Source organism: Rissa tridactyla, chromosome 1 (genome assembly GCF_028500815.1).
Source record: "Rissa tridactyla isolate bRisTri1 chromosome 1, bRisTri1.patW.cur.20221130, whole genome shotgun sequence".
Classification (NCBI taxonomy): domain Eukaryota; kingdom Metazoa; phylum Chordata; class Aves; order Charadriiformes; family Laridae; genus Rissa; species Rissa tridactyla.
Window position 1 is genome coordinate 178,928,386 of NC_071466.1, and position 24,817 is coordinate 178,953,202.

At 37.4% G+C, this 24,817-nt stretch overlaps 1 protein-coding gene across 2 annotated transcripts in view; it reads right to left on the bottom strand.

Annotated features, from left to right (window-relative positions):
* Positions 1-24,817, bottom strand: part of TRHDE (thyrotropin releasing hormone degrading enzyme) — a 232,588-nt gene that overhangs the window by 123,956 nt on the left and 83,815 nt on the right. For both annotated transcript variants that reach the window (XM_054188180.1, XM_054188179.1), the window contains exons 4-5: positions 17,396-17,550; positions 11,405-11,518 (exon numbers count right to left, since the gene is read on the bottom strand). In XM_054188180.1, the coding sequence (XP_054044155.1) occupies positions 11,405-11,518; positions 17,396-17,550 (269 nt within the window). The remainder of the gene's footprint in view (positions 1-11,404; positions 11,519-17,395; positions 17,551-24,817) is intronic.

Here is a 24,817-nt window from a genome sequence, read left to right on the forward strand (position 1 = left end):
AATGAAACTTGACTGAAATTAAATTAAAGACTATTGAATGAATCAAAATGTATCAAAATTACCGCTTTATTTAGTGAGGTTTAAATCACTTGGCTCTTAGTGCCAACTTCATGCTGCAGGTCGACATAGGACTGGACAATGAGCAGAGCCCACTGCATTGTCTTTCATAACGCTGGTATAGAAATCCTTTCTCCTCAAGAGCTTGCATGCTCTACAAACTTTGTAACTTCCATCTGAAGGAAACCATTGTTACCTCTCTTTACCAGTGGGACAATAGCTGCATATAGAAGTCAAATGACATAGTCAAAGTCACAGCTACATCAGAGGCAGGTGGAAACCCAAACAACATCCAACATACTAATTTATTTCTACACCTTCTATGAACATGGACTGCAAAACTGCTGCATGTTTACTCTGGCAGCAACATTAATTAAGTGTGCATGTACACTCTATGAACTGTGCTGCACTCACTTTTACAGTGCAAGTAGATGGGACCTTTTCAGCTGAGAAATTACATGCCTTAAAATCTCCTCATATTGCATTCATATAGAAATCGCTAATCCAAAAGTCTGTGTCAGGAAAGATGAGCTTCATTTACTTCTTTTTTTCAAGTCACGAATAAATGTGAAGAGTGAATTAAAAATTATGGAAGGTTTAAGTAAGTGTTTTTCACCCTGAAATGACATATCTCAAACTTTATCTAAATTACAACAGTTCCAGAATTAATGTCAAACTACTGCTATAATATAAAGAAACTCTTGGAAATGCTGCATTTTTTTCAAAAGCCATCTTGATGTCCACAGATAAAATAACCACACAATTACATAATAAATTCTATGTTTAATTTCTTGGGTGGCAAGGTTTTGGTATCAATGTGTTAATTTAAATTATATTTATACGAAAGCTGAAAAGCTGTTCCAGTGCTTATCCATCTGGAAATAAACCTTTACGTTAAAATTCATCAGAGCACAAGAAATGTACCTTGAGCTGATTGTATATTCAGGCAATTAAAAACAAGGATGCAGGAAAGCCAACTACCCAACACACTCTTAGTGTTCTCAGCTGGCTGCATGAGGTAAGGTTTGCGAAGGGAAAAGTAATGTCTTGTTCATATTATTGTTCATTTCCAAATTTTTTCAGGCATACACAGTTAGTAACTGCCTTTTTTGGGGGGGGGGGGGGAGGGGAGGGAGGGAAAGGTGTAGGGAAACAGTTATGACAATCCTACTCAGGGGAAAATAGCTGAGGTGTAAAGGATTGTAGATGCTTTGGTTACACTTCACTCACATTCTCTATTAGTCAGTAACAGGGCACCAATTTCATCAGAAGTGCGATATGTAACACACACAGGTATGAACATACACAGGTACACACCCATCTCCAAGTCTGGATACCACAACTGACAAACAGTTGAGGGAGTGGATTGTTACTGTTTGGAATTCACTCATTAAAAGGACTGTTGCTAATCACAAATTAATACTTTAAATACAGAACCTGGAATCAAGAAAATCAGCATGTAGGAAACAGCGTGAAGCTATAAGAAGAATACGGAAGATATAAAAAGGACAGGCTACACTTCCGTTACCTCCTGGAGGGCAGAAAAGGAGCATTTTAAATTCATGATCACTCATTCAAGTTACTGTAGTTGAAAAGTCTTCCTTCAAATTTATGGCAGACCGTCACACTGGGATACAACTGGAATGGCAGCATGCCTCCAAACACGTAAACCTGCATTTTAGTGAGAATTAGAAGGCTCTTGACCTATAAAGCTAAATTTATTGAACTAAAAGGAAAACATTCCCACCTTTTCCCATCACTATGCAGCCTCTGAGAGCAGATTTCAAAAGGAGAGTCAAATATAACTCCAGGGAGAGACAGAGAGAGCGAGAGGGGAGCTTGCTGGTTGACAGAGAGCCTGCAGCTTGAAAAGGCAACAGGAAACAGAAACACAGAAAGAAACTAAACCCACCTTCATTATCTTGAAGAAACACTACCTCAGCTCCTATCAGTGCACTAAGGGGAAAAGGCCAACACATGTGACCAAACTGCTTATACTGATGCAAGAAGGGCTTTCTGTTCCTCAGTTATTTTACCCTGTGCAGTACGGTGGAATCGATCTGTTTTAACATGATACCTACACGACTAAAGAAACACCGAGCACAGAAATTGTAAAGAAAATCAATCCTGGAATGTGTTTAATGAGGCCAGCAAGCTGTCAACACGGTAGGTGACAGGTTTGCAGCCAGACATGAGACAATGACAAAATGTTGTTCAAGATGACCCTCGTCTGAGGGAGTTCAACTGCAAGAGAAAAGCCAAAGGCTGTGATCTGCCCATAAGGAAAAGGAGGCTTCAGGTGACTCTTGAGGCTTTCCTTGGAAAGTCTTGCTAGCTGCGTGTAAGTGCGAGGCTGTGCAGGTCCACGGCTCTGAGCAGGAGCTGGTGTAACAGCAGCAGAAGCCTGGTCTGAAATAAGGACAGAGGTGCTTCCACTCCAATTTGTGCCTTTCTTTAAAGGCAAGCAGGAGGCTCCTCTTGCTCCTTATCTTCCTACTGCCCATGTAGAGTCCTGTCTCTTCATCTCCTCTCCTCAGAGTCTTCCTTGCATTGTGGATAGTCAAAGTCTGGGAGACCAGACCAGCGTCGAGAGGAAAAGACATGCCTATTATTTCGTCTTGCCTTCCCCTCTTACTCTTGAGCATTCTTCCAGGTGCACGGACTGAAGTGCTGTTATCAGATGAACAAGCCTTTGGAAGATTTACGTTTTCAGATTATTTCCCAAACACCTGCGGTCACCGGATTCGAGTACTAGTCTCTTCACAGGAATGACTTCTTTTAATCCTGGCCAGTAAGACCTTCTCTGTTTGGTACAAGGTTGTCCTGAAAGAGGTATTCCTTCTCTGTGCTCTCCTCTCCTTAGCCAACCTTTAAATGCTGTGAAAATTCTCATTTGGGTAAAAGCAGCACAAATGCTATGGGCAGCAGGGTCAGAAACTTTCCACCTATAGCAATTCTTCCACATTATGGAAATAATCTGAAGATTTTTAAATGTGGATCTGTAGTGTAAATGATTCCATAGCAGAAAGAATCAGGAGTAAGAAACTGGCTAAGCGTAAGAAAGCTTTCTGGTTCTGGTTTATTTTCACCTTTTTCTAGGGAGAAAGGTTTATGGAAAGGTAGTGGTCACTCTTTGTGTATTAATCTCCAACAGGATGTCCACCATTCAACTAATCTACCTCTAAATGGAAAGAAAGCAATTGTGAAATAACATTTTTTGGCAGTAAAGACTGCACCTTCAAGAGCCATTAAAAATTTATTGGGCATAACAGGATAACAATGATGTAATGGAAAGGGGTTGCTGCTGGTGATTTTACAATATCATATTGAGGCATAATATAAGAGTACAAGTTAGCATGACAATAATGTAATACTTAAAGTTAGTCACATAAAAATAATTTCTGAAAATTAATATGGAATACCAGGGAAAAGAATTAAAATGAAAAAACTGGAAAACATCCAAGAGCGGAACAAAAGGAATAGCACAATGAAATCCAAAGCTGATAATTAGTATGCAGAAGAGATCAAAGGCCTCAACATTAAAGGCATCGCCTTTGTTCTGGGACAGCCATTCAAACAGTTTATGGACTGTAGAGAAATCTACATGAATAAAGCTTAATATTGGTGGGCAAATCTGCAAATAATTTTCCTGAGAAACTTGCTGGAAATATCTTCTCCAAAATACAGAGCTTTACTAGTCATCAGGAATACAAAGGAGATACATTATCGCCCATGCCTGACAAAACAAGCACTTGCAAGACGCAATACTTGGGTTTTTACGTAAAGTGCACCCTGAGAAAAAAAAAATAGGAGCAAAATTTTGAAAGCACTCAAAGAACAATATGTATGTATACATATACAATACCAGAAATTCAGTCCTAATACAATATATTTCAAGGTGAAGCTTAACAAACTCCAGAGGAATATCATCTATGAGGAAATGTAAGGTTCAATAAAATACCTTAAGGCTAGAAAAGATCCACAGGCAGCCAAAAGTTCTTTCTGTCTACAGAACTAAGTTGTCATAGCACAGGAAGTCTCCTGAGAACTTGCAAATGAAAGCAACATTTCTTTCTCTTTCTCTCTTCCCAACAGTAAATTTTTGAAAATAGCTTGAGCAGATTACAGATTGCTTTTTTTTAATTTATATCTCCGCATGTGTGCTTCAATTATGTGCATAGTTTGTTGAAGAAGGCCTGCAACACATTCTACATTTATCATCTGTGAATATGTCATGGTTCCGTGTCTACCTTCAGAACCCTCTTTCCCGCATTTTCAGTCAAAGTCCTTGCAAAATTTCTGTCCCTGTGCTTGAGAAATTTTCACACTGGCTGACAATTTTTGTTGTTATAAAGCAACGTAGATGCTCTAGGAGTTTGTAGTTAAGGAAGACCAACGGCTTTGAGTATCAGGAAGGAGAACTGCCTATGTATTTTCTTTTCAATGAAGTGCCAAACCAGATATTCATGACTGCCTTCTTAAATTCCCACGGAGATGGGTAGTTGATTTGGAGTCTTTGTGCAATTTCATCAGCTACTTCAACTGCTGTTTCTTCTCACCCCTCTGTTTTTCAGGTATAGCTTTGATTTGGTTGTACACTAGATTCATTACACCAAATGCATGCTTGCAGAATGGGAGGGTGCAGTACAAACAAAGGGAGCGGTACAAAAAGAAACAACGCGTACTGACCACCAGTGCTTTAAAAAAAAAAAAAAAAAGCCTTTTTCACTCCCCAAGATCATGTTTTGTATGTAGTTGCTTTCACAGAAATAGAGTCATAAAGCAAAGAGATGAACGCAAGATTCACTGTCTCCTCATGCATTTGTCTCCAGAGCATTTTAAAACATTAGGCAACAAAGTATGAAGTTTATCGTCTAACTCAAACTCCACGGGGGGAAGGTGTAGAGGGAATTCACCTCACTTCAAAACACAGTAAATAATATTTAAATGAAAAGTGGCTTTGAGGTGTGGTTGGTATACTGACTCAACTTCCAGCAACATCTGCCAGAGATCACCATCAATGAGAACATTTTTTAGGTGCTCTAACATTTGCTGGATGGATTTTGCACACCTGGACTCTGTATCAGCCTGAAAGTGATGAGATTCAGTGAGCTAAGTCCTGAAGGAATCAAAGACGTTTTGCAGGCACACCAAAAATTACTTATCAGCTTGTGCTCCAAGTAACAGTGGCAGCACATTCAGGACAACTGAAAATTTGAAAAGCAAAGTCTTTCAGTAAGGATGCCCTCAAATATACAGCTACAGCTTTGCCATTTTACTTCCAGTATCAATGATACTTCCTGATGAAGTGCGTGTTCTTGTTTTGGTAGAGCCACCGTACAGTGAGTCGTTGCCTTGAGGCAAAAGTTGCCATAAAGTTTCTTTCTGATTTTTACCGAAGACAAAGTGGTTACTAATTCAAAATTATGTAAAATTCAGCCAGTTGACTGAAGTTTCTTTCTGAAACCAAAGCTTCATCTAACCCTGAACTCAGGAGATTTGAACTCACATGACCCTAAAGCTCTCATCATAATGTCATTTTAACTGCTCTCTCAAGATGAGCAGATAACGACACGAAGAAAGAAGAGACACTGACATTCTCCAAACCTGTACTCAATCTCTTGAATAAATGTTTCGTCTAAATGTTGATATTAATTTATGTCTGATCTCTAAATGTTAAGAGTTAACTACTTAAAGTTAAGAATCCTGTGTATTAATCCACCTTGCCAGAGCATAAAAAAAGAAACTTTGTTAAGAAAGACCATGTGGAGATGGAAATTTATTTGCTTAGTTATAAGCTAAATTTAGTATAAGGATTTCTAAACTGGTATACTGAAAAAGGACTAGTAATTAGCAACCAGAAGATCTTGCAGCTTACCTTTTATATATCTTTTTTTTCCTGCCAAAGTCAATTATACATGAGATTCTAGTTAATTTTACATTGAAAGCTTCCCCCATAGTTGAGTTAAAACAGAAACTCATACAAGGACTGACTTCACTGAGCAGTTACTGGGGGAAAAAACACCCCATGTGGTATTAATTAAAGGCTTACTTTACACCTGCATGGGGAGCCTTTAACCAAAAAAGAAGAGATGAAAGTAGATTTAAAAAATGAGAGGCTGAATCTCTCTCAATGCTGACCCAGCATGATATTGATGTTGGGTCAGAAGGATCAAGCAGGCTACAGCTCAGATCTGAAATGCCAAAATAATAATGAAATAAATCAAAAAGGCCCATGTCTTAAGTCTACTTCAAAACTTATAATCATTTTCTGAGTTTTCTATGAATCAAACAACGCCTAAAAAAGCTGTACAGATGGAGACAAATGCTTTAGGAGGCAATATGAGCCAAAGCACATTAAAGATATACATGTGTCTAATGGCCGAATTCACTTTTATTATTTCAATCTAGCCAATGAGAAAGATAGGCATTTAAGATCATTTATCAAGAATTTGGGCAGCATGTTGCATGATGTTCAAGTACTTACTATAATGAAGTTCATTTAAATGGTTTCCTATTAATGTTTTTAGGCACAGGTATTTTCTTGCAGCATGTATTTTTAAAATAGAAATGTTGACATGCAACCTCTGTATTATTTTCAACTGCCTGTAGTAATGGCAGGATCGTCTAGACTGTGGAACCTGATAGTGTGAAGGAAGCATGGTTCGTTTTAAGGAAGATGAAAGATGCCCCGCCATGTAGACACAAAATTTTACTCCAAATACTTTAATCACAATTGTTTAATACTAAGGAAATTTTTGGCAAATATGACCATCCTTAATTATAAACGTAGTGAGCAAACAAGGAAGTGGGAGACCTTATCCCAGATCCTCAATGGACAGAGGAGGTAGAGGATTCAAACCTATCTCTGATGTACTACACCTTGACTCAGCCAATAAAGTTGTCAGCAAAGCTAACTTTTATGTAATAAAGAAATGGGAGAAGACAGTTGGGATCTGTGAAATGCTTTCTCAGCATCAAGCCGGGTACTGACTGCTAAAGTATTTGACGCTCATTTGATGGATGAAAGGGAAAATACCTGCCAGTAATTCCTGCTGTCATAGTCCTCAAAGCCTACCCCAACACCAGACACATTCAAGGACAAACATGATGGTTCCTTCTACCAGAAAATAAGGAGGCAAAAGATCAGTCAATAAATTCCTGGATCTGTAAGCCACGGTTGAATACCTTCCTTTACAAACCCACATACAAAGGACTTCACGATAATAAAAGAAACAAGCAGAGAGGAAGACGGAATATATAGTTGCAAATGGGCCTCTGAAAGAAGGTGAGCAGGGCAGATGAGAAAAGACAGGGCTATGAAGTGGGAATTACCAGCATGTAGTTTTTGCTGTAATTTTCTCTTTTCTCTGATCCTCAAACTAGCAGAGGCACCTTCCACAGAGGTGAGATAACCTTGTTGTATCAGTTGTAAGATCTTACTGCTCAAGAACTCACATCCAGCTGCTGTTGCTTTTTGATGGCATGGAAAGACAACCAAACAGTTACACGGTAAGCCTCTAACAACAGAAACCTCACCTCTAAGTCATGAAGTAGCAACAGCCAGGGAATCCACATGCAGATGACTGAGCACACATGATCAAGTGAATGTCTCTGATATCTGGGGGGGACAGCTTGAAGAGCCATCTTTATTTTTAAAACCATCCTGACAACACAGTAACAATTGTTTAAACTCCCAAGACATTGAAGAATGAGATTTAAGAATAAGAATTTGTAACATTTCAGAATAAGAATTCCAAAGAACCCCTAATTTGCGGGATAGGCAAGGCAAGAGGCTGAAATGGGAAGAATGGTGATTTCATTTCCGTGGCAAATGTCTAATGAGTCTGTTGTAGGGACATATTTCCTGCAAAATCAAAGGTAGCTTCACTTTCAAGAGGTAAAAAGTAACATGCAGAGGCTTATTTTTTAGCTGAGGGAAGGAAATTAAAATTTTGAGCTTTGATCTGACGTAACTTAAATTTCAAAAAGGATATTAAGAACAGTGGTGGAACCATGAAGGATCTCAGTACAGAAAGCTCACCTTCCTATTTTAAAACCAGCAAAACTCTGTCCATTTCCTCAGGAGAGTTCTGATGTATCTTAGGTTAACTGCAACAGATAATGGACCGTTCCGTCAGAATGACTCAGTTCATTCTGTTCTTCGCCCAAAATTTTAATAGAAGGATCCAGGGCATAAGGATGGCAAGCGTTTAATAAGGACTGGATTTTCTTTCTCATTAAGATTATACAAGCCTGATGAAGTACGTAAATGCCTTCTGGACAAGACAAGAAATTCTGGACCTGCTGGATGGCTGAATAAAGTGTTACAGCTCCATGGCATTTCAGTCAATACCGTATCCATCCATCTTTCCTGCAGTAAAAGAGGAGTTTATAAAACAATTGAAGAAAAGCTGATAAAATCAAGAACCTCAGAGGAGGAAGAAATGTTTAAGCAAGCTAAATAACCTAGAGGAGAAGGAAAAGCCAGAAAACAGCTTTCAGATAAAACCCATGGCGCTCTGTTTTTTGCAGAACTCAGTGCTGTTGATTTAAGTTATAATTGTGTGAACACACCTAAATGGATATCTCCCCTCGAGAGTCTCAGGTTCAGCCCCCAGGTCTGTGAATGCCAAATAAGATGGACACTGAAAAATGCTCAGCTCTGCTAGAAGAGAATAATCTTCAGACAAGTACTTAGCAAAACTTTACGGGCTTATCGAGCTTTACTGGTGAAAGCTTACGTGCCTGTAGCCTATAAGCATCCAACAGGTTAGGCAGGAAGCTGTGGATAGATCCATTTAATTCAGATGTATCCATATTGCCCAAGTTGCATTTCCAGACAAAAGTCCTTTTTCTGGAATTGACTACCAGTCTTCTGATTCTACATTTATCCAAAAGAAAAGGTGACAAAAAAATCTTTAGTAAACTGAAAATAGGATGAATTTGACATTTTAGGCCATGGCTTCTTGAGGAAACTTTCAAGGGTAACATTTCAGAACGACAAGAGAAAGAAGCTAACTGTCTAACTTTCCCAATTCTTTTGAGAGAAAGAGGATTTTGGCATATTACTCTCCTTTTCCTGATGCAAAGAGCTGTAGTATCATACACCATAACATCTTTTATTTTTATTTCACAAGTATGAATTACCGCTGACAAAACACCACCCAGAATGCTGGAATATTGCTCTGTTTAACTACCAGTACAAAAAATAAGGTTTGTAGTTCTTGTTTTTGCAACTGATTCATGATGCTTGTACCGTATCCTTCACTTTTGAAAAAAAAAGAATAAGTTGTTTGGAAGAGTTTTTCTTTTTATAAATGCTCACTTTTTATTTTTTCAAGTTTACAAATGTCACTATGATCTAAACAGCAAATGCACTTTATACTGATAACAAAAATATCCAACAAGCCAAATTCCAGTAAATGTAGCTTTTGCTTCCTTCCTAAAATCTCTGTAATAAGGCTGAAACATCACAGTATTGATTCCTACTCTCGACTGCAAAAGAATGCAGCATGTTGAAACTCATCAAGTGTTCCATCTTGCCACCAATTTTCTAATTATTTAATATGATATATCTATGATATGTCAGTATGGTTATTTTTATATCAAAGGCCAATGATATCCAAGTTCTTATGAAAAGTTTCTGTCTAGCTTCTTTTTAATTTAAGGAAAAACTTGACAGATGAATATATTTTCAGGCGCAGCAGTATTACTGTCGTTAATCCTAATTTATTCAGCACGTGTCTGATTTCCCAGTTTAACTGTCATACCTTGTTCAACCCATTCGTTTTGCCTGTATTCTGCTAAGATGCCGGGATTTCACATGATGGGCATGTCATTTGCATAACAGTGAACATTATATTCATTCCACAGAAATCTCAGGCAAATATTCTATATTCCAAATGACTTCTAAAGCAAAGTTATTTTGGATTTGTTAAACTGATTATGTGAAGAACAAATGGCTGATGATTTGAAGATAAAATTCAGTGTATAAACGTTGTCATCTATTGACATTTCACTAGGCTAAAATCATAAAAGCCTGCCAGATTTCATTGCATTCATAATTAGAATCATTACATTGTAATTCAGGATGTGTTTTTCATAGAGATGAAGAGAATGAGTTTTAATACATCTGAAGCCAGGTAAACCCAACAAGCCTACCTATGCAAGACAGATGTCAGTTCAGATAAAGATTTATTTTCCTTTTCATAATGCAATTATAAACCAAAATTGACACCTGAAAGAAAAAATTAAAATACTACAAAGAATTCAAACTTCTCAAGAAGCGTACCTAAAGCAAGAGTACCTGTATACAACTATTTTTAAAAAATAGCTTTAACTCATAATTATAGCATCTTCATTTCACGGCACACAAAATTTGATGGGATAAGAATACTCAATAAATCCCCCAGAAATGGGAAAAACCATTTCAGAAGTTAGTACGCAAGAGTTTACGCAAAACATTCAAGCTACAACAAATCTCTATCAGGCAATCTGTATTTTTAACAAGCACTTCGCCACATAATTAAACATGTGCAAACACAGAAGTATAGCAAACAGAAAAAAATTCTCCAAAGGACAAGAAAATCTATATAGCAACCTTCAATATGGTCTCTCACACAATTTCCTTGTCCTGAGGTCTCGTATCTCTTATTTTTCTTATAAGCACAATGTTTCTAGACTACAGCGGTTTATATAAACTAGGACCTGACTAGCTGTGATATAATGGAAAGACTCCAAAAGAATGTCCCAGCATGGCCTTTCCAGTTTGCCCTCAGAGAGCTCCAGTATTTGCACACCGGCTGACAAAGCATGTTCATATTGAAACCTAATTCTCAATTCATTTGCCTCATCTCTAACTTAGTATGTACTGCTAGATGACTAAATAATAGCAGGAAGATAAAACGAGTAAACTCAGGGAGAGGAGAACAGAATACTGGAAGAAAAATATGCTGAGTTTTACAGTATGTTTTAGCCAAACCTTTCTTTCCAATTTATCTGGTGTTTGTGGATAAAATTCAATATTCTGAGTATTTTCAAAAACGGCCCATGTTAAATCATAACTGCTTTAATCCAAAATGTTTCTGAGCAGAGAGACAGCAGTTATTTTAATGTTGGGCTATGATAGACATGACCTTATTTCTTTTGTAACAAATTGCGGATTACACTTTTGGAAAGCTGTCAAATTATTTCACACCTAGTGATTTTGCTTCATTGGACATCTGATACTTGCATGCATCATTTGGTATTTTTCAGCAGTCCCTGTCTATAACAAAAGCAGGAGTAAAACAGCAGAGCAACTTTTCTGTGGAGTCTCCAAATTAACAAAATAAAACAGACTTACCATGTTCCACCCTGGGTAGAGGTAGTCTGTCCCAACAAATTCAAAATAGTGAGCAAAACCTTCTTTCAACCACACATCCTCCCACCAAACTGGAGTCACAAGGTCACCAAACCACTGCAAAGAAAGTTCAAATAAACAATCTTTAGGAAACCATGTTTGCATACATCTCATTTATACAGAACACATTCTTCACAAGTTTTAATAAAAACAGTAGTATGTACCACCCACTGAAACTCATTAACTGTTTTTTTCATGTATGAATTAGTTAAGTCTTTACAGGACGCACAAGTTACTGAAGCAAAACATTAGAAATAACACACAGGGGAGAAGCAGCATTGAGGAGAGTATTCACAGTGTTTACTTTAGTTATCTAAAGTAGATGCTCACCCAGGTTTAAGGGACTAACATAGACAATGGACAGAAAAAGGCTTCTAATTTGAGTAATCTGAGTCATCACCTGAAAACTTGTATACCATGTATATTGCAATCTTGAAAAAGTGGGAACACCATCTCCATATCCCAGACCTAAATTTTAGCATTTCTTCCTCCACGATGTCTGCCCACTAAGATTTACAATACTACTGATGCTCCATTCATTGGCCAGTTTCCTAAGGAAAGCAGCTTTAAACAACCATGCCATCTCCCTGTGGGTAGCGCTCAGATGCCTAAAAGCAGGTATTTGATGCCATTTAAAGAACATCCCAGGGTATCTGAGATACCCACACCGGCCTAGGAAATTTCACCCAGGACTGACAGGAGATCTGCAGCCTTCCTGAGAAGCAACCAGAGGCAGAGGGTATCTAAAATGGCATTACCCACCTATGTTTATGCAAAGGAACCCTACTGGAGCTGACTGCCTTTCCCATTCTCCCCACGTTGCTCTTGAATGTCCCCACTGGCTTCCATCAAATTTAGAAAGAAGGACAGAGATCTCAAAGGTAATAAAACTCCTACAAAAGTACATGAAGATCAGCAGCTGAAAAGAGGAGAAGGACCCAAACTGAGGGCAAGGATAGAACATAGCCATTAGATATTCTGTTCAGTAGCTGTCAACAGCCACAAACCTGCCACAGCATGGGACATGCGGGTTTCAGAGGGCTTTTAGACAGAGCTGGGATGACCATTGGAAGAGGAATGAGGACAAAAATTCACAGGAAGACAGGCGTCATCAATTCTTCTCCTCATAGATGACCCTGTTTAAATGACTGGAATGGCCCGGTGCAACCTGGATTACCGTAGCACCAGTGGTAAGAGCAGGAACACATACACTATTATGAAAATATATTTCATACTCTGTAGCATCATTTTTGCCAAATACCAAAACTTTGTTTCAGTAAAATGGTATGCCAGGTTTTTTCTTAATGTGATTAGAAATGAGATGAATTCATAATCAACAGAGATAACTTTGAGCTTTCATGGAGTCATAAACTCTGAAAACACACAGAAATGGAGCAGCAAGTAAGTATTCCAGAGGGAAAGACTCATGTCAGAGGAGAGGAGCTGCTGCTGACACTGTAATGAGAGTGAGGAACGAAAGAAAGCCGAGCTGACCAGTAAGCGGTTTGCTTTCATGACAGTTGGTCTATTTGAAGGCTTTGTCTGGGACCCGAATGAAAGGTCTCGCCTCCGTGCATGCCTTTGTGGAGTGAGAATAGCGCCAAGGAAGGATCAATGCTGCGATGAGGATCTGTGGTGAAGTGAACACGGGGGCTCCAAAGAAGAGACTACAGAAACTGAGATGACCAGATTGCGACACAATGTTCAGTAAATAGGATTTGAACGAAAAAAATGAACCGAAACGTGACAATGAATGTCATTGACAACCAACTTAAGAATTTAGGGAGAAAAACTGAGGTTGACAAAAGTCATATTCACACACTAAGTGAAACTAAAGTTAATGGACACTCCGTGATCATAAACTAGTTGAAGGCTATCAATAAATTAACTCTCTACAGTACCAACAGAGATAGATCCTGATCTTAAGAACATTTACCTGAAAAGACGAAGAATGAGGTGCTTTCATACAGATAATGCACTTCTCACAATTTGAAATGTTAAAAGCAGCATACTACCAGAATAGTATGAAAGTTACATTTATACTAGAATAGGTTGATTAAATGATTTCTAATGAAAACAGACTAAATACAATATCACAGAGTTTATTTCTTGAATTACAAGAGGACTGCTGAACAAATACAAAACCAGCAACAGTCATGGTATGGTATGACTATTCAGAGAAAGACTTAAAAAATAAAGGTTGTAAAGTTCATAATACATCCCCTCAAAAAGAGGGGACTCAAAAGAACTAATATTAACTTACGATGTCACAAAAGAGAATTTCTTTGTGAGTTTTCTGGGTTTATTTATTAATGAGACAATTAAAAGTATTCATTTAATTATCCACCTAAATGAAGAAATATTTTACAGGCATTAAACCAGCATGTGATAGCAATATGAAAATATAGGGAATGTGCCTAACTAGTCTTGAATAGTACCAGAGATAGCTATGAATGTCAGAGACAGAGCAGTCCCAGAGACCGCAATTAATGAAGCCAATTTTTCCAGCAGAAAGGTGCTATTATCTTCCCAGGTGTTATATGTTTGAAAGGAGAACATTAAGTGAAGCACTTCATTTAAGTAATTGTTTATTTATTTATTCGGGTATTTGCCTATGGACACTATTTGCCTAGAGTGAAGATCATTACTTCTTGTCATTTTGGAAAAGAAAAATAAATTAGAATGTATTGATTACATAAATTTCACGTCTCCCTCAGATATTATGTTCAGCCTGATGTGCAGAAGGCACTTATTTTATAGACACACTGAAAGGACACTCTTTCCTATGTGCTTTCTTTACAGATTATTAAAAAAACATTGATTTAGAAATTTTGAATTTGCCTTCTGCTTTCATGCCTATTTAACTCAATCTGTCACACCAAGTTTTGTGCTCAGGTGGGAAAACTATCACAAAAAATCATAATGCATAAATTCAAATGACTCTTTCCTCAAAGGCTGTAGGTGGGACTGATCTGTGATATGCAAATAAAATTGATTACTACCTTAATTTTAATAAGTTATGGTAATTATTTCAAGCTATCAACTTAAGCTGCTAAAAATATGTGTGTTTTGGCCAATATCTCATTTGTCGTTTGGGGCTTTTATGCTGAAACACTTCTTCCAATTATTAATTTTTTTTAAATTAAATACATAAAATGTTCTAAAAGAATACTCAAGCTGAAATATCAAGCACTAGCAACATACAATAGGAATAAACTAAAGCTACCCGTGTAATTTCAATGTGTCCCTCCTAAAACACGCACCTAAAATAAATATCTGGTCAAGCATTGCAAAGTCACCTGTGAAGAAATTGGGTGTAAAATTCTTTCTTACATGCTTTTTACCTGTATTTTGACAACCACAGAATTTCTTTGCCCTTCTGCAATGCTGTCTCTTTTTTTCTATCTGTCCTGAATACTGTGCTCCGGTATTAATACCCATCAGGTTTTAGAATTCCGACTTTAAACAGCCATATCTAAAGGTAACAATACAAATTCTTAATATTAATCTGATTTTTCTAATCTTGGGAAGAACATTAGCAAAGCAATTGCTGTGTTACTCTAAGTAACAAGGGTCTCATACAGGTCAGTTTGCTACACACTCAGATATGCTCTCTAAGTCTCAAAGTAATGGGTTTAAAATCAGGTGAAATAGGAAAATGACAATTCTTCAAAAAAAGAAAAAAATGTATTTTAGAGGTGTTCCCTTTCCTCTTACCTGAAATTTTAAAATATATCAATAAATAAAAAGTAAAACTGGAGATGTGGATTCTACTTTTGGCTGTGTCAGAAATTATTTTGGTTAATCTCTGTTATTCTACGTGTAAAAATAAGTGAAGGGGAGGAATATTCATGTGCCACCCCAGGTTCGCAGGTGAGACGATGCACAGCAGAGGATTAAAAATGCAGTGAATAACTAACAATTAAATAGCAGAGGCAATAGATCCTGGACCCAACCTGGTCTCTGTTCAATAACGTTTCCAGCTAAGCTAGTATTGTTTACAGATCCTGCTCTATGTTATCCACAGTTAAAGTTTCCCTGAGGGTCTTCTGAGTATGGTAAAATAAAAGCAGACAAAAACTGGCTAAATAAAGACAATACTGTCATGGAGGTGCCAGACAACGTTTTGTGGCTTTTATTTTTGGAGGGTTTCTCCCTTTAAACTCTATTTGCAGATGAACATATTCTCAATTCTGTATCTAAAAAGTAGCAATAATATTTCTGCTACCTGAATATTTTCTATCTTGTCTAGTTATCCAGTGAAGCAGCTGAGCAAGGACCTGATCTGCATGGTCCTAAAACAGAAACAGCAGCAACATGAATGGAAGAAGATAGTTCTAATTAAGCGAACAGCACTGGAAGTTAATAGCAACACGGACACCAAGTAAATCTTCTCATTTGCCCATTTAAGGTCACTTAAAAGGCCTCTATGACTGCATTGCTACTCTAAACTAAATTCAAATATAGTTTTCACCCACTTCATGATCCTCTGATATTCCCAGAACAATGCAAAAAGGCTTCGGTTTCAATGAGAATCAAATAAACAAACTTGGCAAGCTACTGATGTGATAATTGCCCACATCTGAAGGATAAATTGCTTTGGAAGCAGAGGAAATTATTAAAGCGGTACAAAGAATAAGTGGAAGCAATGGAATGACTTCAGAAAAAGGAAGACTTGGGCTGAACACTAGGAAAAAGTTATTGACCATTGGATTTAATCAAATGGTTTTAAGGGAAGCGGCATAACCCCATAATCAGGAGCACTGAACCCGGCACTACAAAACACACCACGTGGAAGAATCTAATACTAACAGGAGCTGGGATTTGGGAGCCGGGATTTGATGACCTAATATATGTTTTCCACACCTGATTCCTAAGGCACTGTAATTTTTCTAGCTGAACGGTGTGCTACTCTATTGTACTGCAACATAAAGAGCACATAACAAAATCAGATGATGGTATTGAGAACAAACCAGCAATAATTTTCAATAAAAATTTCATGTTGTAGTTAAGGACTTCATATTCATCGACAGATTTAATGTGAAACATGAATACGAACCAAACGCTATTATTTCCAGGTTCATCTACCAGAACTGTATTACAAAGGTTCCCTTTTATATGGTACTTTTTATTTGCAGAAAGTGTTAAGAATTTGCATTGCCTTTTAAAGAATATTGCGTAAAATCACAGATGTAAGCCATGCTGATTACACAGTAGGGTTTCATTCATTTTAACCTGAAGGCTATGATTATGCTCCTTATGAGCACAAGAAAGGGTTTCCTGCGCCTGTAGCAAATTTCTTCAATAACATTTGCATTCAACTCAATATTACTAAACACTCATAATGTGTTTAGTTTGAGATAAGGTGGGAGAAATGTAAAATAAATTGTAATATGGATTTATTACAAAGTTTTCCTATTGATACAAAAGTTTCTGTACATATAAAGACTCAATTACCCATCATTAGTGAACCGAGGGTCAATATCAAACTAAAAAAAAAAAACCAAAACTAAAAGAAAAAGAAAATGGAAGTATGTGTATATGTGAGGGAAGAAGACGACTACCAAATTGATCTCAGCCAAAACATTTTTTGACATGAACATGAAACTCAGCATGAATCTACTATAGTCCTGCAATAAATCATTTTCTACAGTTATCAACGTATTGAGTCTGCACACCAACACCACGCTCACGCGCAACCATACAGAAGATAGGGAAGTTGTTCATTGCTACTAATTTTCTCTTTTACCCCCATTTTGAGTCTTCCCACTTTCTGCATTGCAGCGGTGTGTCTTACAGATGTCCATCTTATTTGGACTTCAGTTACAATAAAAGTTGCAACTGTCTATGTGAACAACAAAAATCCATTTTCAGTTCTGAAAAGGAACGCACAGTTCCTGACATTAATATCAAATATCTGAATGCCTTTAATACCTGATGACATAGCTCGTGTACAATGACCATGGTGACATCCAGCAGGTATGATATAGAAGAAATGCTTGGATCTAGCAGTATCCTCTGCTCCACAAAAACACTCAGTCCCCAGTTCTCCATAGCAGCATATGGATGCTTAGGCACAGCTAACAGATCTAAAAACAGAAAAAATATATGTTAACTCCTTGTGGGAGCTACTATGCTGAAGAGCTATTGTAAGTAAGGCCATAAATGATCACTAACAGCATTTTAAATAACATACATGTAAAAAACAAAATTTCATCTGTCTAGCAATGTTATTTAGGAAACACTAATACGATATTCATTTTTTATCTTATGACACTGTTCACACATGATGACCGTGTTATTGCTGTAACACAGTACTTAGTATTTCTAATGTAGGTTTTCTATACAGAATCCAGCTTATTTACAATACCTTCTTGATTTACTTAGGGGTTTGATACTGCTTCCCATGTTTACTATCCTATATCAAAGTAGTAACACAGACTTTTACTGCAAGTATTCTTTATGTTTTCATTAAAGCAACCCTTTTATGAACATCTTGCACATCAAACTGTATGTAAGGACTGACATTAAGGGGAGCACTGAAGAACCACTGTTTCACAACAACCAGAAAGATGGCAAACTGTTCAGAATCACCAGTTCTTTACAAAACAAGGCATCTTTCAGTGTGCATTACTGCTGGCATGCATCCCCTGAGAACAGGACGGCTGACCTCTCAGCCCCGCAGGCTGGAACGATGGTGCCATACACAACGTCAGGAGTATTACTTCAGTTTTGTGTTCAGTAAGTGACAAAACATTAGGAAGAAGATGGGAAGATCCTTTATCATGTTAAAAGGAAAAAAAAAAAAAAAAAGGTGGGGAATTTTTCTCAGTGGCATGAGGTTGAATAGGAGATTTTTACAATGTCTATCCATGTGTTAGAAAAATCTTACCGCAGAAGGTTGTGAAGGAGCTAAAATTGACTATCAGTCTGGAAAGAAATCTAAAATTACAGTAAATTGACATAGGGAACAAAAGCCAATACACAGCGCTGCTTCATGGCAAAAATATCTGAAAGAACCCAGAAACAACTTGTATGTCTACAAGACACCCAGTGCGATCTGTGTACAAATCAGACAGAATTTTGGAAGCTACACTGTCACATCAGCATGGTGCTCCCTCCAGTCAAACTCATTAGCCTGGCTTCTTAATTAATTAGCCCGGCTGCCACACTCCTCTCATTTGGCTGTATTACTTTTGGTTCCAAAGCTAGTTCATTTGTAGTTAACACAACTATTTCTAGATGATATTTCCCTCTGTGGGATGAAAAGTCTCTGGGTTGACTTCCTAACCTGAAGAAGAAAGATTCTGACCTGATTATTCTAAGTAATACTCTAAATTACATCACAGCACTGACACATATCCTAAGTTTGTCTGGTTTGGCTTGTTGATACGTGTGGTAGAATTGGCTTGGCAAACAACCTGCCAGCAGGACCTCTACTTCGGGATTCACAGAAAGTTGCCACTGAAATACCAGGAATGGAGAACTTGGATATATTCCAGCACTCCCAAAAAGGGACGGCTGCAAAAAGCATAAAAATCCCAGACTTCTAGTAAAAGCACAGAGTCAGTCTAGCAGCTACTTCCAAATACAAGCAAACTGAAAATATCCAAATTGCAAACAGAGACATACCACAAATGGTAAAGAATAAATACTTTACGTAAAAGCAGACACTAGAACAAGGGCCTAATTAAAGAAAATAAAGCAAAAATCCAAAACATGGTGTTCAAGATTAGACATGCAAGTAAATTCAAAATTACATGCTTTTCTTCTTCAGTTGAAACTCGAACACTACTAGTTTTTTAGAATAACTGCTGTTTGTTATAAATGACATGCAAAATGAAAAACTCCTGTCTGCTATACAAGGAAGAGAGAAGGATGAAAAAAAGAACACAAAGGCTACTGGGTAAAATCACTGAAGTTAACAGCAAATCTTCATTTACATTTAACAGGGATCTCTCCCATTCTCAACTCCATAAAGAAAGCTGTAACTTCTCCTACAGCAATTAAACTTTCCTCTAAAAGACATCTTCAGAAGAAGAATACAGAGAGACTCTGTTTGTATTTACACCAATTAAGTTTTCAGCAATTCCCCTCAAATAAGCAAGGCGACACCAAAACGGAACTAGCATGAAAGTAAAATCAGTTCCCTACTTTTAACTGATCCTTTTGTTTCCTTTCTGTCTTCTGAATTCATTTGTAGGTTTTGGTCTTTCTTGCCAGTCATAATGGACAGATTTTGTCAGTGTCAGCAAGTAATAAACTGGAATAACTCTGTGGAACTGAGAAACCAGGGAGAGGTCTCATACTAAACACCTTTACAGGCTAATTATAGACTGTCTTTCACTATTTGTGTCATTGGCCTGCTGGTTTAGACCAATACTTTATAGCACTGACACACCAATAAAACCCTCCAACCTGATGGACGGCTAACTGCCTTGCAGGTAGACAACCGCAGAGGGATATTCTAAATCACTTTCATCCAACACAGCCCCATTGCTCTGCAAGCCTGGAAACTCCTCTCATGCATCAGCTAATGCTGAAAGGGTTTTTCTGAACCGACAAAACAAAACATAATAGATAACCCCGTGTGTTTCCAGAATGCTAATCCCTGCAGGTGACATTAGCATACCAATAATGCTGAACGAATTAAGAAGTGAACAACAAACACACTCCTACCTTTTCCTAGTGCAGGGTCTCCTGCACTGCACTTCAGTGCTAAAGAAGAGACTTTCTTCATCTCCGGTGACTGACAGAAGGGACTCTGAACATACTCATTGTTACAAAATGAGAAATGTTTTGCTCCTCATTGTCCGCTTTTAAACTCTGAATGCCCAGTCTTGGTGTTAATTTAGAAATTAAATTCTTCAGTGGTTGGTCTTGATTGCTCCACAAATTTCTACTACCTTTAAATAAAATTCCAAACACACCTAGTTTTGTGGTAAAAGACACAATAATCTATATCTTTCCCTGAGGAGTCACAAACGTTTGATTTCAGAGGAACAGTGTTTTATATTCAAGTCTCAACACCACAATTTGTATTTCCCTCTGTTACCACACCATTAGAGCACTGAGGACGGCATCCTGTGCTCCTGGAGGTGACATCTGTTAAGGTTTTAGTGTAATTCTTACGGAGCAAGGTACAAAAGGAAGGGTGATGATGCACATTTTGATAGAAATATCATTCACACATTGCACTGCTCAAAAGTGCTCTGCACTAACTGCAAAATGTGAACTACTGAATATATAACAGCTTGTGCGCATGCTGCATCCAGTTACTCTGCACACTATTTAATTAAATTCTTTGTAAAGCACTTGTGAATGTTTGATTATGTGGATATTGCTGGGGAAATAGAAATGCGTGTTATTGCTTGCAGAGAATAATATCCTCATACATCATAAAACTGTTACTTGAGATTTCCTGATACTGCAGTGCAGAGAGTCCTGGGTACCGCTGGAATAATAGAGAGTTTCCACCTCTTGGCCTTCACAGAGACTAAATTCATGGTCAAGAAGTAAAAACTATACAGCTAAAATAAAATCACCGGAAAAGCCATCAGGACAAAAACATGTTGGAACTTCACACTAACATGCTATACTGGTACAATTATTTGAATACAAGGACAGCATTTGGATGTTTTTTAGGTATATTTCTGTGTGAATCTCCTGAAAAACATTTCAAGTTAGAAAAACTGCGCATAGCTCAACAGCTTCTAGCATTTCCAAACATTTAATTAAGGCATCATAACTTTGTGAGCTTACATCAAAATATAATTGTCTGACATTATTAGTAAGTATCATGACAGTGGAAAATAGAAATTAGCAATTTAGCACCTAAATTGGTCACAGAGAGAATCAACATTCAATGTTTTTTTAACTTTTTCTATGAAGTTAGTATCTGTGTTATTCGAACAAATGATACTGTTTTTCCTTTTCCCCACTCAGTTATAGTATTTTCTAGACGCCCTTCAAAACCATTCAATTCCCCACACCACACAACTGGGAACACCACTCTTGCTTTAAATGAGAGCAGGATTAGAAGTCAATAGGATTAAATGCAAAAGAAGATCCAAGTCTCTCATGCAGAGTATCTTGAATCTGGGGGTCCTTCCACTCTCCTTTATCATCCTGCTCTTCCACAACCATCAAAGCACCTTTTCCACCACTATCATTCCACTTTGTTTAACCAGCTCAGTTTGAAGTCTAATGGGGATACTGGTACAACAGATACACATCCTTACTATATATTTGAGTGTGCGTAGAAACACAGAAAGACAGACATCCACACACATCAACACATTTATTAATATTATGTACTGTAATTATATTTTGGGTTAGCTGCTGGTTGAAATGTAACCAAAGGCTCAATCCTGCAGAGCATGTGACAGTATTAAATTTCTAATACTCAAGGTAGAAGATAAAAAGCACCTACTCAGGGAAAATAAAGAATAAATAACTAAATACATGAACAATTCCTGCAAATTTTCTGTTATCATACATGATTAAGTCTCCCAAATAAATCCAAGAGCAACTTGTAAATGAGAACATACAGTGAGAAACAAGAATTTTCTGTCAAGCATCTTTACACATATATTTTGCTTAATAGAACCAGGAGGCACACAGAGATAAATGGTTTACTCTGTTTACTCCATGTTTTTCACCTATAATCCCTATTTCATTACAAAAATTACACTATAAAAATAATTTGCATTTACCTACATGCCTCTCACAACACTATTTTCATTGATTTCTTCAGAGAGGCTTTCTTCAAGATTTCAGGTGTAGATCTCTTCCTACCAGGTATTTCGTTTTTTTGACAACCATTTCAAAAAATTAAGAGAAAGCATGGACTAACATCAGTTTATTTTAGTCGTGACAAATGAAAACCCGAAGTATAGTTTTGCCCTTTCCTAATGCTGCATAATGCAATCAATAGCTTTATTAAATCTCTCTAAAGGTCTTACGCAATTTCCTAAGTGAATGTTGTTGTACAAAAAAAAAAAAAAAAAAAAGAACTATTTACTAACAGGGCTTATTTTCTGCCCCTCAGATTCCTTAATCAAAGCCATTTCTTTGACTGAGAATAAGCAGAAGGTGCTTTTCTGTAACAGAATACCATTTAATGATTTATGCAGATTTTAAGGAACAAGCCAACTACAAAAAGTGACAGCTCTGGTTAAAAACCAGTATGTTAAACAGCACTCATTGTAAGAAATATCCAAATTTCCTACTGATAAAGAACTACTGATAACAGTACTTATAAGAAATATCAAAATTGGCTACTGATAAATTTTCTTTTCTGCACTGTCTGCTTGGTATACGACAGAGAAGATTGTGCTGGAAAACCAAGTCTTCTTTGCATATGCTTTCATGCCCTTAAAAAGTTCCTTGGGAGAAAAACCCAAAAGAAACAAACATCCCAGGGCTTGGTGAAAGCTCTCTGAAGCCAACAGGAAGGTCTCCAACCGACTGTCACAGCAGAATGAAACACAACTAATGGATTTGAACGTTCACCTTGAGACACCTGATTTTCAGAAAATACTAAGCACATGTTTCCTGAAAACTAAATCATTTCCGTATCTCACTTTTGGCATTTAGGACCTAGGTACCCTAAATTAGCTGTCTTTTAACTGTTACTTTTATTTAAACTACTACTTAATAGTATTCTCCTATCTTCTGTCACTACACTCAAAGTATTCAAATGCACAGAAGTCGCAAAAACCTGGATGACAGTCCCACGGGAACTCTTTTGACTAACATTTCTGTTTACCCAAACACTTATTCTGGTACCCATCAGTTTTTCTCTCTGGGATTACACCACCAATATCCTTCTGCAAGCATGACACTTACCAACCCACACGGACGTTAGCCTGCAGAGTTAATGCAAAGGTCTAAAACTGTTTGCCATTATTTCAGTCAAACGAAATGGCTTGTTGCAGACCCTGAGGAGAAATCACTGACACACAGCGGTTTATTGCTGGGGTTTTTATTGCTTCTTATTGCTGTACAAAGTATTACTTAACATTAACTGACGTAAACAATGGATGGATTTCCAGAGTGTTTGATACGAACAGCAGATGTTTAATGCAATGCAAATACTAAAGGATCCAAGGGGGGAAAAAAAAGTGGGAGAGGAAGCTGGGGAGGGTAAGGGGGGAGAATAAGCAGTACTATAGAAAGAAAAACTTTGCTATTTTTTCAAGCAACTAAGCTTTGACACTGAGTGATGGCTAGTTTACAGTTAAGAAAATAAAAGAGAAACCCGTTGATTTTATTTGACATGCATGTTATTAAATTGCTTTTAATTTTCAGAATTCCAATCCCAGTTCCGATCATTGCTTTGTTATTTCAAAGGATATCAAATGATTCAATGTTAAAATGAAAAATGAATGCAATCTCCTACTGAGGATGAATTAAGTATCATCTTGGTTGTATTGATCTCTACATGAACTATGCGTTTCTTTTAATACCTGGGCAGACCGTTATGAATTGCTGACAGTAACAAACAAGGAAAAAAAAACCTTTCACAATTTTTTTGATAAATATAAACCTTTTTTCCCAGCCTTCAGTCTAATGTGGGTATTCTAAACTCTTTCTAGACATACATTAGTACAAAGAGCTACACAGAAGAGACACAGCCTGGTATCAGCTCAGGTTTCTGCTACTCCAAGTTACAGGGGTACTACTGCATGTGCATCCCTCTCAGTATAGACACAAGAGGTGAACAGAGTCAATGCATTCCCAACTCTCAACACCGAAAGATCTGGAGAGAGGAAAAAACAAGACAGACTTTTGTTGCCTTCATAAATACTGTTTCTAACGTAAATACGAGAGCATTGACATGATGGAAAATTGCCAACAGCCATTTTCCTACCACCACAGTTAATAGAGCATGAGGAGTCGACGGCTGAAAACAACACGCCACTGATTACTGAGCACTTCCAGTATGAATACTGCTGCAAAGAAAATGATCGAGTGCCGCTGCCGTTTTCCTTCCCTTCGCTGCAAAACCGAGGTGCAAGTACACCGAAAACTCCAGAAATCCATCCTACTTAAGAATTATAGCAATAAGGTAAAATAAATCTTTTCATCTGCCATGCATAAAGCTGAACTGCATCACATTAATAAAGAAATGAATGTTTCCATTAGTACAACACTCTATATATCCAGATTTACCTCTTTTATGTTTGCTTTAAAGTGAGATCATATTCACAGGTGATGGGCACGGTTTAGCAGTGAAAGGAGAAATAGGAATTTCGGGAAGATGGGCAGGTGTCTCACATTACCAGGGTCTCAAAAATATGTAAAAATATTCCACCTGGAAATAAATTATAATATAGCTAATCAAACACACAA